Here is a 15,070-nt window from a genome sequence, read left to right on the forward strand (position 1 = left end):
CTTTTGCAGATTTATGTATGTGTGATCCAAATAATATGTCTATTTAAAGGATACTTGGTATGAATAATTTGGTAAAAAAAAAAATCATACCCTGATTTAAAACAATAAATTCATTATTTCCTGTGTTTTCCTTTGTTTTCTAAATATTGGTACTTTTCAAAAGCAGTGGAAAAATTTTTAATTCACACTGATAATATTTTCTGTGTTTTAGATAATAGACAGCCAACAAGATGAGATTGAAAGAATGATTTTAGAAATTCAGGTAAGGAATGTTTTGTGCATATTTTAATTTAGCTGTATGCTGATTTACTCTTAGTGGCTATATAATCTAAAAATATTAAAGCATATATGTATTTATATGAAAAGATTAATAGCACTTGAAGTGAAGTTACAAATTCTTTAATATTAATCTTTTACTTTTTTAGAATGAAAATGCTCTTTGGTAAATCAGTCATTCAAAATATTTTGAAGATTATTCTTTATTCCTTACCTTTCCTGCTTTTAATTGGGTGTAGTCTACTACTGAGAACACATTGGTTAATGTGTGATCCGATCATCAGTGATCTACTTATTAAAGATCACGGACTGTTTCCAGTCTATTGTGACTGGCCAACACTTCTCTTCCTTCTTGTATTATTCCTTCTATATTATCAAAGTATAACATGTTGTTTACATATTTGTGTTTTTACCTCCTGCTTAGTTTCCTGGGAGACTGTCATAGCTCATTTGCATATCTAGAGGTTAGAGTGTCTGATTCATAATACACAATCCAAAATTTGTGGATTAAATGGATTTTCATTTTTTTTTATTGATTTGCCAGATACTTACTGAGCACCTACATCTGTGTCAGGCACTGTTCTTGGCACTGGGGATTCATCAGTGAACAAAGCAAGTCCTGGTTATTCTAGTGGGGTGAGATGGACAAAATGGAAATATAATGTCAAGGAATGATTTGTACCGTTAAAAAAGTAGGGTAGAGAACAATGAATAGACAGTGCTGCATTAGATACAGTGGTCATGAAGTTTTTCCTGAGGAAGTAATATTTGAACAGAGTTCTGGATGAAGACATCCAAGGGAAGAGCATTTCAGGCAAAGGGAGCCACCAGTGCCTGAAGGTGTCTTTTGTACTCCATGACCAGCAAAAAGGCTGCTAGTCTGGAGTAGTGCAGTGATTGTGAGGAAGAGTGGTGAAAGGTGATGGTGAAAAGTAGTCTGGGGCTAGATGTTCTTTGTATTTTATTCTGTGTGTGATGGAAAGCCGTTGGACATAATTTTGCTGAATAATTTTATTTTTTTTGTACCTCCTAATTGTTTTACTTCTTAAAAATGGAAGTAAAGGGGCGCCTGGGTGGCTCAGTCGGTTAAGTGTCCGACTTCGGCTCGGGTCATGATCTCACGGTCTGTGAGTTCGAGCCCCGCGTCGGGCTCTGGGCTGACAGCTCAGAACCTGGGGCCTGTTTCGGATTCTGTGTCTCCCTCTCTCTCTGACCCTCCCCCGTTCATGCTCTGTCTCTCTCTGTCTCAAAAATAAATAAACGTTAAAAAAAAAATTAAAAAAAAATGGAAGTAAAGAATAAAAAGATAAATGGTTTAAGTGTCAGAATTATAGATGGTATACTTTGTCTTTTGCGCATGTTAAGTGATTTATCATTTTAATCACACAGTAGGCCAGTTCAACAAGTGTGTGGGCCTGCTGGATTGGTTCACTATTCCTGTAGACATAACTTCAGTTGTTCTACAAACCATTCAAATCACAAAATGGTTAGGTTCCTTCAGCCATTATTATTTGATTTATTATAGGCCATAATAAAAGGAATTTATATTTCAATTGGTAACATTTTCTAAGAAATCAGTTAAATAAAAGTTATCTCCGTCCAAATTAAGGACAGTGAAGATGGTCCTTTGACACTGAAATTTTGGTGGCTAAGACTTTTATTAATTCATCACATACTATCTCTCACATTACAGATTATCAGGATGTATTTATATTAATTGAAATATGCCTTTTACTTATTTGTGGTGGCATCTTAATACAATTTATTTTTACATATCAACCAAGTCTTTTAGTCACATTTAAATATCATGACCATATATAAATGAATATGTAGAAGAATATGTAATTATATGCCATTCTATTCTTTGATCTTAACATGCTTGAGTAAACATTTCTTTATTTTTTCAAACTAATTAATGAATGAAAATCAAATTATTGAGATGCATTTATTTCCAAATATTTGGGGCCAGACAATATACTCATTAATTCTGTTGTCTTGTTTTTTGAAGCAATGAGTAAGTCATTGTGGCCATCTAGATCTATAGATCTTGTATATGGTTTGCTAACAGAGACAGATAGCAAATGTTGATAACTGTCCAGGGCAGCTATATTTATCAAGATATTTAAATAGAAAATTATAGAGGATGACAAATATGCTTAAAATGATGACAAAATTTTTTGCTTTGTGTTTCTTATGAAAACTTTTGAGTTTTTGGCCCCTTACAGTTAAAAAAGCTAGTTTTTTTATTTGGTGGTTTCTGATGAATATAAAAGATATGTTCTCTGTGAACATCTAAAAATATTGCTTATTCTAAAAAATTGATACTAGTTATTTCCCTAGCATTGGAAATCACAGAGAGAATCTTTTTTTATTATTTTTTAAATATTCTTTTATTTATTTTTGAGAGCAAGAGAACACAAGTGAGAGAGGGGCAGAGAGAGGGAAACACAGAATCTGAAGCAGGCTCCAGGCTCCAAGCTGTCAGCACAGAGCCCGATGTGGGGCTCCAACTCATGAACCATGAGACCATGAATTAAGCCAAGGTTGGAAGCTTAACTGAGCCACCCAGGCATCCCACAGAGAGAATCTTAAAGAGAACACTTTGAGTTGAAGAAGAATTTTTGTTGCTTTGTACTATAGTTAATGGGCTTATTATCAAGTTGATACACATAATAGAGCAGTTCCCTTTAATTACTAGGTATTTAAAACTGCCTAGTCTTGGGGCACCTGGCTGGGTCAGTCAGTTAAGCCTCCAACCTCCTCTCAGGTCACAATCTTGCAGTTCGTTCCTGACTTTGAGCCCCGCATCAGGCTCTGAGCTGTCAGCACAGAGCTGTGCTGACAGCTCAGAGCCTGGACCCTGCTTTGGATTTTGTCTCTTTCTCTCTGCCTCTCCCCTTCTCACCCTATGTCTGTCTGTCTGTCTGTCTGTCTCTCTCTCTCTCTCTCTCCCTCCCTCTCCCCACCCCCCTTTCGAAAATAAATAAACATTAAAAAAAAATTTTCCCCTTAACTGCCTAGTCTTTTCCCCACCTGCTTACATAAGGAATGGCCAGCCTTACTTCTGTAGAGATTATGATGTCCTTCCTATATGCTATAGCTGTTTTTAATTTCTTCAAATTCCTTTGCATAACACAAAAAATACCTTATAATGAGGTATTTTAGAAATAAAATGTTATTTGCAAAGTAACACAAAATACATTATAGTGAGTGATAGTAGAGCTTTCCAGCCATTTTTTTAAACATGAATTAATACAATTACTTTAAAAAAATTTTTTTTAGAGTTTATTTATTTAGAAAGAGAGGGTGCAAGCAAGGTAGAGGCAGAGAGAGAGACTCCCAAGCAGGTGTGGAGCTTGATCCCACAAACTAGGGGATCATGACCTGAGCTGAAATCAAGAGTTGGTTCCTTAACTGACTGAGCCACCAGGTGCCCCGAGTTATACATTAAGCTATCAGTACAATATTAAATTTATTGTAAAATTTCACTGCTATTATAATTTGCATATTCTTTGTTCATACACAGTGCCAGGAAGTTCTTCCATTTTAGAGGGTTTAGTAGACAAAATGAATGTAGTATTAGTAGAATGTCCTGTTTCACTACTTCTTTATGTCCCTGCAAACTATTGAGATGACCAAATTTGTTCAAATTCCATTTGGCTGACTTTTGGAGTATTGCATTGCCTTGGGTGTAAGCAGGTTATTCTTACAGTTTAAATTTTATGACAAAAGAGAAAAATGAAATCCCTTGCCATATTCATTTTTTTGTCCAATTTATAGGAGATAAAAATAAGGCATTGTTACAGAGTTGAAAGTGCTATATTTAAAATACAGCTGTGGCTTACCACTATGTACCAGAAGTCAAACAAATACATAGCTGGTTTAGGGCAGTGGCAGATTTATTGATTCTGATGTTGGGGAGAAATCAGTCTTCTCTTAATTATATTTGTTGTTGAATATAGAAAGGTAGTACTTTATGTAAAAGTATCCTGATTTTGAAACTGAGTTTAGTGCTGTAAAAATACAGATTTGTCTACTATTTTGTTCACCCATCAAGGTGATGTTAACAGGCATGTAACTTGTTTATTCATTGATCCTTTAGAAATAATGCTTTTGTCTACATTTATGAAACCAGTATAGCTAAACTGGTTTCATAAACTGGTTTCAAAAACCAGAAGTTTTTCTTCTGTCAGTGTACAGTATAAAAAGATATTTTGTAATAGAACATTCCCCATCATTTCCATAAATGTGACTTCAGTTGGAATGTGAATTAGTTCATTGGGCATTGCCTTCCCTCCTATTTATTCCTTAAAAGCACATTTCACCTGCATAAATAATCCTGTTTCCAGTGAGCTGTTATCATTTTGTATAACTATTATAAGCTTTCGGCAGAGGACATACAGAATAAAAAAGTTTGTTAGATATACTTGTTTTTCCTAACATACTGAAATTGTTTCTTCACTGAAAGAGTTTTCCCATTTAAATTGACCTTCTGAGTTGACAGCTATCAATGAACATTGTAACATAAAAGATACAATAATTCTTTAAGGTCATTAAGACTGTTCACTTTTAAAGGCATGGTTGGAACCACCAATCTCAAAACTGTAACAGCCTGTCCTATTTATATCACTTCAAGAGAACATGTTTTCACAGCCTCCAAAGATTTTATTCCAATATTTAGCAAGTCTGTCTTAAAGCCTTCATCCAGCAGGTTTTCTCAGTAGAAACAGTGGGAAAATGGATCATAAACCTTTAGAATGTCTTATAAGCAGAATTTAACTTTCCTTTAACCTAAATAGATAAATTGGTTTAATATTTTCACTTTATTATTATGTGATGTTTACCTCCTGTTTTTATGTTATCCTAGTTTTGTGATGTGACCTGACATGAAGTTCTTCCTTCCTAGTTTTTAAATTTTTAAAACATTTTACCTTTGTGAAATTGCTTTTATAATGCATGAAAAGCTAAAAATATTCTGATCAGAAATTAATACTAATTTTTGAAAAACCTAACCAGTGTCTTTTATCAAAGGAAAAGTAGTTTTTAAAAAAATAAGCTTTCTTGCCAATGTTTGTACTTCTAAAGAGAACAGTCTTTCATGTACATGCAGGCCTGTTACATGCACATTATAGTTGTTAATTAAAATGTGAAAAACATAAAAGAGGTGCCTGTAACTTCTGAAAAATTCTTTGTGTCTAAGGTGGGGAGCTCGGAGGCAGGAAGAGAGTCCACTCACTTGAATCAAGAAGGAATGTTCTCGAGCTTGTTGTGTGCTATGAGTGGTCACCAAAGCTGTATGAACATTCACATTATTTAGATTTCTGGGCCCCACTGGGAACCCAATGACTCAGTATCTCTGGGGTGAATCTTGAAATCTGCACTGTTAGCATGTTCCCCAGGCAGTTCTTCCTTGGCCTGGCAGCATCCTCCACTTGGTGCCACTAGGAAGTGTGGTCAGGGTCCTTGGAAGGGAGGGGGGCGGGGGGCCTGGGGCTCATTGCTCCCAAAGTGGGAATTGACTGGGAAGACTGAGATTTAAAAGAAAAAAAGAGAGAGAAAAGTAGTTCTGAGAAACCTGGGTGTGTTCTCGACACATTTAAGTTGTTTTGGTAGTTCTTGCTTGTAAGCCTGAAAGCAGATCAAGAGCTTGCGAAGAGGAACCTGGCAGGTTGTTTTTTCTTTATATTGTGCCAATTTTCAAGTAAAAGCTTTACTGAGATAGAATTCACATAGTCTGCGATTCACCCATTTAAAGTGTACAATTCAGTAATTTTTAGTATGCTCAGATACATGGAACCAAGACCACAGTCAATTCTGGAACCTTTTTATCACTTCATAAACCCCCTTACCTTTAGTTGTCACTCCCTTAAACCCTGTTTCCTCCCCATCCGTCTCAATCACTAATCTACTTACCATCTTTATAGATTCGCCTGTTCTAGACATCTCATATAAATGTAATATGTGATCTTTTGTGACTCTTTCCTTGACCACACATTAACTGCCAGCTGATTGCTCTGTTGCTTTCAGTGATGCCCTGTGGTATAAATTGCTTCACAGACCAATGTATTCTGGTTCCTTTGGAAGAAGAGCTCCTTAGGTTAATGTTTGAGATTCTTTTCTGTTCCCAGGAGTGCTTTTCCCAGGTATTTCTTTGTCTTTTTCTCTCAAAGAATCTCGCCAGCCAGTAGTTTAGCCTGTACCTTCAATGAATCTAACAGTTTCCTCCCAACTCCCTTTTGCCACAACCTTCACTGTTTTTGAGAGTGCCCTTAGGCCTGAACTTCACAGTCGGCTGCACATGAATTCAGTTCTTTTAGAGAGACATTTAGAGCTCTCTATTCTGTGGCTGGCTTCTCTCCAGGCAAAATCTTTGAGCCAGGTCAGTGCTGGTGGGAACAATGTCAAATTTCTGAGTGACTCCAGAAGGTAAACACTCGGTGGAAGGAGAGTGGGCAATAGCTCTAGATCTTGGCTTGCCTTTCCCAGTGTGGAACCCCTGCCACGGAAGCCAAGGCAAGAGCAGTCAGGTCCCCAGTACTCTCCATAATGCTGTACCCAAGGTAAAGCCTCAGTCCGTGAAGGAGCCTGGGCAGAAAGGGAGTCTCCACCTTGTGGCTGTACTGGTCTGGAACTTAGCCTCAGGTGCAGGTAGCAGAGGGCAGGAAGAGAAATGCTCATATCAGCCCCTCCTGGGAAGATAGCTCTCCGCCGGGGAGCTAGGGACAGAGAGCCCAGTGTGTTACTGGCTGTCCCAGTCAGAAGTGAAATTTCCATCTCGCTGAGAGCTGTGAGAACATAAAGATGGAGTGGGTTTTGGTTCAAATATTATAGACTTTGCTGTTCTTTCAGTAGATTTTCTTGAATATGTTTATTCATTTGCTGTGTGCTCTTAGGGCCATTTCCAGAAACTTTAAATGTGCTCTTTTATAATTTTCACTGAGGAGTGGGTCTGAGGGGCTCCTCATACTGTCATGCTGGAAGCAGAATTCTCAGACATATTTTTTTAAAAGTTAAATCAGGTAGTAAGGTGATAGTTAAAGGAATTTGAGCTATACATGGTCTTGGATTATTATAAACAAAAACCTAAAAATAGCAGTTTTAATTGTGTTTGTGTATTTCTTATTTTTTTTATCTTAGAGTTTATAAGTATTTTGAAAATTCTTAATTTTTTAAATGTTTATTTATTTGAGAGAGAGAGAGAGAGAGACAGAATCCGAAGCAGGCTCCAGGCTCTGAGCTGTCAGCACAGAGCCCAGTGCAGGGCTCAAACTCACAAACCATGAGATCATGACCTGACCCCCAAGTTGGACACTAATCGACTGAGCCATCCAGGCACCCCCGAAAATTCTTTTTATTAGTATGTAGGAAGGAGGAAAAGGGATTTACTATTTCTCCACAATTAGGCTAAAGTGAGAAATGGAGCCCCTAATAAGTGCAGAGGTATCAGTGATGATGCTGATGAGGAAGATATTACGTGGCACAGAAACGGTGCTTCTGATTATATTTACTATTTCTAAACCTCAATAGTAAGCTTACAAGGTAAGACAGAGCATCTTTTTATATATGATATAGCCAAGATTTAAAGAGATATGCCTAAGGTCTCAGCTCCAGTTCTAATTCCTGTCTGACCTCAGTTTGTGCTCTTGGCATTGCTCCTGGCTGCTTCAAAGGGAAGCATCCCAAGAGAAAGGAAGAAAGGCACAAGAGGTTAGTCTGATATCTTCCTTATGTAAGCCTTAGGGGAAAGACTTGTTTTAAGGGTCTTCTCCAGGCATGAAAGATCTTAAGCTGGAGCATGTCAGAAAACTAGCCTTGTAGAAGGCACCTTGTGTTCAGTTGCCTAGAAGTAGAATTTGGAAATTTTGCCTCCAAAGTGAAATTTTTACTGTATTACACTCTGCAATATGGTAGTATCCTTAGCTCCTTGGGATTAAGTAAAGTGCCTGGTTTTGTTTTCTGATATATTTATTTAAGAGTTTTGTAATAGGTGCACTATGCTCTTTGAATAATCCTTATCCAAATGAACACTAGTACAGTATAGTATAGCATAGATACTCAGTAACTATTTTTGAATGAATGAACATAGCCTTTTACTTAAAAACTAAATTGGGTTTTAGTTATTTTCTCATCTTTTTTTGTTCAATAACTTTAACTGAGTTTCTGCCGTGGGCCAGGCATTCTTCTGGTGGATAACTAGTGAACAAAGCAGACCAAAAACCTTTGCCCACAAGAAAATTAAACCCACGGTGCTGAATTGGAATAGGCTCTTATTTTTTCCAGCTTTATTGAAGTATGATTGACAAAGTTGTAAGATATTTAAAGTGTGCATCATGATGATTGGTTATAAGAAATGGGCTCCTTTTAATAGTATAAGAAGAATTAGTGATTATTGCATAAATATTTTGTACCAAGTGAAAGTCATTTAGGCTTTTGGTTTTAAGCAAAAAACCAATTCACTTTAGCGTAAGCAAAAACAGAACCACTGTGTTGAAAGAACGTAGCGATACTGTGGAACCCATCAGAAGGAATAAAACCAGGCTTCAGGAAAGAAGAGGCTTTGTTGCTTCTCTCATTGCAGTGTGTCTCATTCTCTTCTCTCTGTGCACACAGACTCCCTTTATTCTTTAGCTCACATAGCAGAATATAGTTGTCCGCAGCCTCTTACATTCTGTAGTTCATTTCCAGTCATGAAGAGATGAACTCCTAGACTCTGCATCCCAGGTTCTCAGGTGTGGTTAAGTGTTCACTCTGCTTGATTCAGTGAGCTATACCTGAGAGGTGCAGAATTCTTAAAATATGGCCGCTTGTGACTTGTGGGATTTGAGACTAGGCAGGCACCCAAAATGTCTGTATACACACTGTATAATTTTCACAATACCTTACAAGTTTGGAAGTTCTTTCTAATGAACTTGGAACCTAGAAAGGTTGAATAACTTATCCATGGTTGCACAGCACGTAAGGTGTGGACCCATAACCTAGTTTTGTGTTACTACAAAATCTTATGCTGTTACCATTAACTCTATACCTTTTTTTTTAACTGTTGACTTATTTTTTACTCAGATATATAACATATTAGTTTCAGGCGTACAATCTAATGATTTGTTATTTTATATATTGTGAAATGATCACAATAATCTAGTTTATGTCCATCACCACATCGTTTACTTTTTTTTTTTTTTTTTGTGATAAGAACTTTTAAGATCTATTCTCTTAGTAATTTTCAAATATAACTGTAGACATCGTGCTGGACAGTACATCCCCAAGGCCTTATTTTATAACTGGAACTTTATACCTCTTTACCCCTTTCCCTAATTCCACTCCCCACCCCAACCATTAATTTATTCTCTGTTATCTCTGAGGATTTTTTTTTTTTTTTAAATTTCATAGGTGAGTGAGATCACATGGTATTTGCCTTTCTCTGTCTGACTTACCTCACTTAGCATAATGCCCTCAGGGTCCATCCACCTTGTTGCAGGTGACAAGATTTTCTTGTTTTGTATTGTTGGATTAATATTCCATTTGCATAAACCAGATTGTATATATCACACATTCTTGATCCATTCATCTATCAGTGGATAGTTTGTTTCCATGTCTTGGCTATTAGAAATAATGCTGCAATGAACATGGGGGTGCAGATACCTTTCTGAGTTAGTGTTTTTCAGAAGTAGAATTGCTAAATCGTATAGTAGTTGTATTCTTAATATTTTGAGGAACCTCCATACTTGTTTCCTTAGTGGTTGCACGAGTTTACATTCCCACCAACAATGCACAAGGGTTCCCTTTTCTCCACATCCTCACCAGAGCTTGTTATCTCTTGTCTTTGATAATGGCCATTCTAACTATGTGAGGCGATATCTCACTGTGGTTCTGACTTGTATTTCTCTGACAGGTAGTAATGTTAAGCACTTTTTCATGTACCTGTTGGCCATCTGTATATTTTCTTTGAAAAATGTGTATTTAGAATCTCTGCCCATTTTTTAAATTAAAAAAAAATGTTTTTTTGAGAGAGAGAGAGAGAGGACGAAGAGCAAGGGAGGGGCAGAAAGAGAGGGAAAGAGAGAATCCCAACGTGGCTCCATGCTGTCGGCACAGAGCCTGATGCAGAGCCCGTACTCAACAAACCGTGTGATAATGATCTGAGCCGAAATCAGGAGTCAGAAGCTTAACCAACTGAGCTACCCAAACGCCTTCATTTTACTTCATGTTTTATCAGATTTTTTATTGTTTTGGTTTGCTAATTAAGTTCTATGAGTTCTTTGTATATTTTGGATATTAACTGCTTAACAGATATGATTGCAGTTATTTTCTCTGATTTGTTAGATTGCCTTTTCATTGTGTGTGTGTGTGTGTGTGTGTGTGTGTGTGTGTGTGTGTGGCTATGCAGCAGCTTTTTAGTTTGATGCAGTCCTCCCATCTTTTTATATTTTTGTTGCCCCTATTTCTTTTTTATCTTATGTATCCATTAACAACTATCACAGTTAGTTGTTTCTACTACTTTTGTGTTTTAACCATCATACTAGCCTTATAAGTGATTAACCCACCACCCTTACAGTGTTATTTTGAATTTTACTATATATTTACTTTTACCAGTGAGATTTATACGTTCACATGTTTTCCTGTTACTAATTAGCACCCTTTCATTTCAGCCTAAAGAAGTCCTTTGAACATTTCTTGTAAGGCTAGTCAAGTGGTGATAAACTCTTTCAGCTTTTGCTTGTCTGGAAAACTCCTTTTTTTTTTTTAAGTTTTGTTTTTTTTTTTTGTTAAGGTTTATTTTTGAGAGGAAGAGAGTGTGTGCGAGTTTAAGGAGGGGTAGAGAGAGAGGAGGTGAGAAGTGGGATCAGAGGCTCCGAAGCGGACTCTCTACTGTCAGCATAGATGCAGGGTTCAAACTCCTTAACCATGAGATCATGTCCTGACCCCAAGTGGGAAGCTTAACTGACCAACAGCCACCCAGGTGCCCCTAGAAAATTCTTTATTTCTCCCTCATTTCTGAAGGACAACTTTGTGGGGTTAACTATTTTTGGTTGACAGTACTTTCAACTCTTTGAATAGATTTTGCTGCACCCTCTGGCTTACACAGTTTCTGCTCAAAATCTGTTGAGAATTTTGTAGGGGTTCCCTTGTATATAGCAAGTTGTTTTCCTCTTGCTGCTTTTAGGATTCTCTCCTTGTCTTTAAGTTTTGAATTTAATCATAATGTGCCCCTTTGGGTGTCATTGGGTTCATCGTATTTGGAACTCTCTTGGCTTCTTAGCTCTTGATGTCTCTTTCCTTCCCCAGGTTAGGGAAGTTTTCAGCCATTATTTCTTCAAATAAGTTTACTGTCCCTTTTTCTTTCTTCCTTCTGGGACCCTGTAATGCAAATATTGATTTGCTTAGGATTGTCCTTTCAGTCCCTTAAGCCATCTTCATTCTTCTACTTGTTGCTATTCTGATTGAATGAAGTCTGCCCTGTCTTTGAGTTCACTGACCTTTCTTCTGCTTCATTTAGTCTGCTGTAGAATCCATCTGTTATATTTTTAGTTAAGCTATTCTACTCTTCAGCTCTATGACTTCTACTTGGTACTTTCTTATATATTTGTTGAAATTCTCACTTTGCTCATGCATTGTTTTGCTGACCTTGGTGAGCATCTTTATGACTACTATTTTGAACTCACTTATCTTTGTTTCATTAAGGCCTTTTTCTGAGGTTTTCTTATTCTTTCATTTGGAATACATTCCTCTGGTTCTTTTTGACTCTGTCAAAAATTTTTTTGACTCTGTGTGGTTGTTTCTGTGCATTAGGTAAAACAGCCACCTCTCCCAGTCTTTAAGGAGTGGCCTCATTTAGGAGATGATCTTTCTTTTAACTAGTTTTTCTAAAGATGTTGATGGGGACCTGGGTGGCTCAGTCAGTTAAGCATCGGACTCTTGATTTAGGCTCAGGTCATGATCTCACGGGTTGTGAGATCAAGCCCTGCATCCGGCTCTGCACTGACAGTGTGGAGCATGCTTGGGATTCTCTCTCTCTGCCTCTCCCCCACTTGCTCGTGCACATGGCGTACTTGCTCTCAAAATAAGTAAACATTAAAACAAAAGAAAAACTATTTAAAAATAAAATAAAAGGTGTTGAGAAAAAATATCAATTTCATTCAGAGAATGCATTCCCCTTGTTAATGCTTTGTAGATGCCATTATTACCTTTCTGTTGCGTACGTGCTTCTTACCGCTATTTCTAATGCTAGTAGCGCCATGATCTTACTTTTCATGTATAGTTAAATAAGCTGTTACAAGAATAGTGGTATTTGTACTAATGGAATCATAACAGCATGAAACTTTGTATCTGTTCTCAATAATAAATTCAAACTGATTTACTTATGCCCTATATCTAGATCATTGAAATACATACAATAAAATTTTAAATGAAAAAATTTTAGAACTTTCTTTTTAAAGTTTTTGTTGTTATTTTCTTGTTTTATTTAACTGGACACAATAAATTTAACATCTGTAACATAAATCCTATTATAATAAAGATATAGGCAGACTAGTAGGCTAGTGTATAAAAATTGGACAAAGTACCTTATAATTTCTTGTAATTTAGGGGGATACGTTTAATTGTATTTGTGATATTTAAGTTAAAGTTTATTGTGCAGACATGTAAAATGCTTTCAAAAAGTTGTACCACATTTCAAAAAAGGTCTGTTTCTTTCCTAGAATTCTGTACCTGTATTTGTCTTAGTGATCTTGCCCAGTCCCATGGCTTTGCATGTAATGTGTCTGCTCACTACTCCCTAACTTCTTCCAGCTCATAATTCTTCCTGACCTTACAACTTGTACATCCAACTCCCTACTCAACAGTACCACTTGACATATCAGACATAATAAATCCAAATTGAATTTCTTTCCTTCCCCAAAGAGAAAATAGTAAAACCTACTCTACCATCCATGTTCAGGCCCTTCTCTATTGATGGAAAATTTTTCCTTCCATTTGTTCACTCCAGAAACCTTAGACTTACCCTTCTCTTCTGCCTCATATTTGTGAACAAATCTTATTACCTTCAAAATATATCTAGCATCTGACTTCTCCTGACCACCCTCGTCCAACACATCTTTATTCTTCATATGAATTATTTCTGCCTGCTTCCATCCTTGGTTGCCTGAAGTCTATTCTCATCAGCCTGAGTGACCTATTAAACAAAAACCAGATCATGTCATGTCTCTTCTCAGAATCTTTCAATGGTTCCTCATTTTTTCCAAAGTAAAAATCAAAGTTTTTTCACTGGCTCAGCAGCCTTACACAATCTGTGCTTTCTCTGACTTCATCTTTTACTATTTTCTGCCACCCTGGCTCTCTGGCGTTTTCTCAACACAGAAGACACCATCTGGCTCAGAACCTTTGCACTGACTGAAACACACTGTAGATATCTATGAGATTCAGTCTTTCACCTCCTTCAAGCCATTGCTCAAACGTCACCTTTTTTCCATGAGCCTATACTCTGCTCCATTTGCGATCTCCACCTCCTCTCCCTTGCCATCTCCACCTCCTCTCCCTTGCCATGCTAATTTGTTCTCCAAAGCGCTAGTCAAATTCTAATACAAAATACTATGTAACTTACACATTGTTTATTTTCTTTGATCTTTTACTTCCTAGTAAAAGTTATGAAAGGGCCAGAGTTTTGACTGTTTATTCACTGAGGCATCATCATCCAGTGCACAGACTGTGCTTGGTTATAATTTTTGCTAAATGAATGATTGCATGAAGAAATGTATTTGTGAAACTCTTGTATGGTGTTTTTGTGTGTGTGTGTGGTGTGTGTGTGTACGCGCGCGTGTGTGCATATAGGTGCATTGTTTGGGATGGAGTTGTGTGTGTTTATATAGTAAAACTGCTAACATAAGTTTTTAATCAAAATACTTTCTCTTAAATCGGGTTTGTGGAATACATGATATTTATTGGTGAAGGCACAGCTGTCTTTCCTTCATTTGAGCTATTTTGTTTATGGGACAAAAGATAGCATTTCTAGATATTTAGATCAAAACAACAAATGTTTGGTTTTTTTTTAATTTTTTTTTTAACGTTTATTTATTTTTGAGACAGAGAGAGACAGAGCATGAACGGGGGAGGGTCAGAGAGAGGGAGACACAGAATCTGAAACAGGCTCCAGGCTCTGAGCTGTCAGCACAGAGCCCGACGCGGAGCTCGAACTCACGGGCCGCGAGATCATGACCTGAGCTGAAGTCGGCCGCTCAACTGACTGAGCCACCCAGGCGCCCCAACAACAAATGTTTTTAAAACCATTTTTCAACTTTAAGAATGATTGTGATGGGGTGCCTGGGTGGTTCAGTTGGTTAAGTGGCTCAGGTCATTATCGCGTAGTCTGTGAGTTCCAGCCCCACATCAGGCTCTGTGGTGACAGCTCAGAGCCTGGAGCTGCTTCAGATTCTGTTATCTCCCTTTCTCTCTGCCCCTCCCCCACCCTCTCTCTCTCCCAAAAAGGAATAAACATTAAAAAAATTTTTTTAAAAAGAATGTGGTAAATATATATAGGTTAGTAACTTAGAATTTTTAAAAGATGATTAACTGGAAATTTATAGACATATTGTAGACATTTGAAAATTAAAGTTTTTAATGTTAGTAATCCCGTTCTAAGATTACTGGAAATTTTCCTTTCTCTTTTTTTCTTAAGCTTTAAACATATGCTTTTTCATACAATTTAGGATAGAGAAATAATCTTATAGATAGAATGTTGTGTCAGACAGCTATGGCACTCATACCCTCATATTAGTCTAGAGGTTATACAACATATGGGCCT

The 15,070-nt window shown here is 37.0% G+C and overlaps 1 protein-coding gene across 4 annotated transcripts in view; it reads left to right on the forward strand.

The window, feature by feature from the left end:
- Positions 1–15,070, forward strand: part of CEP85L (centrosomal protein 85 like) — a 169,039-nt gene that overhangs the window by 140,164 nt on the left and 13,805 nt on the right. For all 4 annotated transcript variants that reach the window (XR_008298373.1, XM_053222328.1, XM_027057011.2 and 1 more), the window contains one exon: positions 212–262. Coding sequence is in view for 3 of the 4 variants with exons in the window: in XM_053222328.1 (XP_053078303.1) it covers positions 212–262 (51 nt within the window). In the remaining variant the exon portion in view is untranslated. The remainder of the gene's footprint in view (positions 1–211; positions 263–15,070) is intronic.

This window comes from Acinonyx jubatus, chromosome B2, assembly GCF_027475565.1.
Source record: "Acinonyx jubatus isolate Ajub_Pintada_27869175 chromosome B2, VMU_Ajub_asm_v1.0, whole genome shotgun sequence".
Lineage (NCBI taxonomy): Eukaryota > Metazoa > Chordata > Mammalia > Carnivora > Felidae > Acinonyx > Acinonyx jubatus.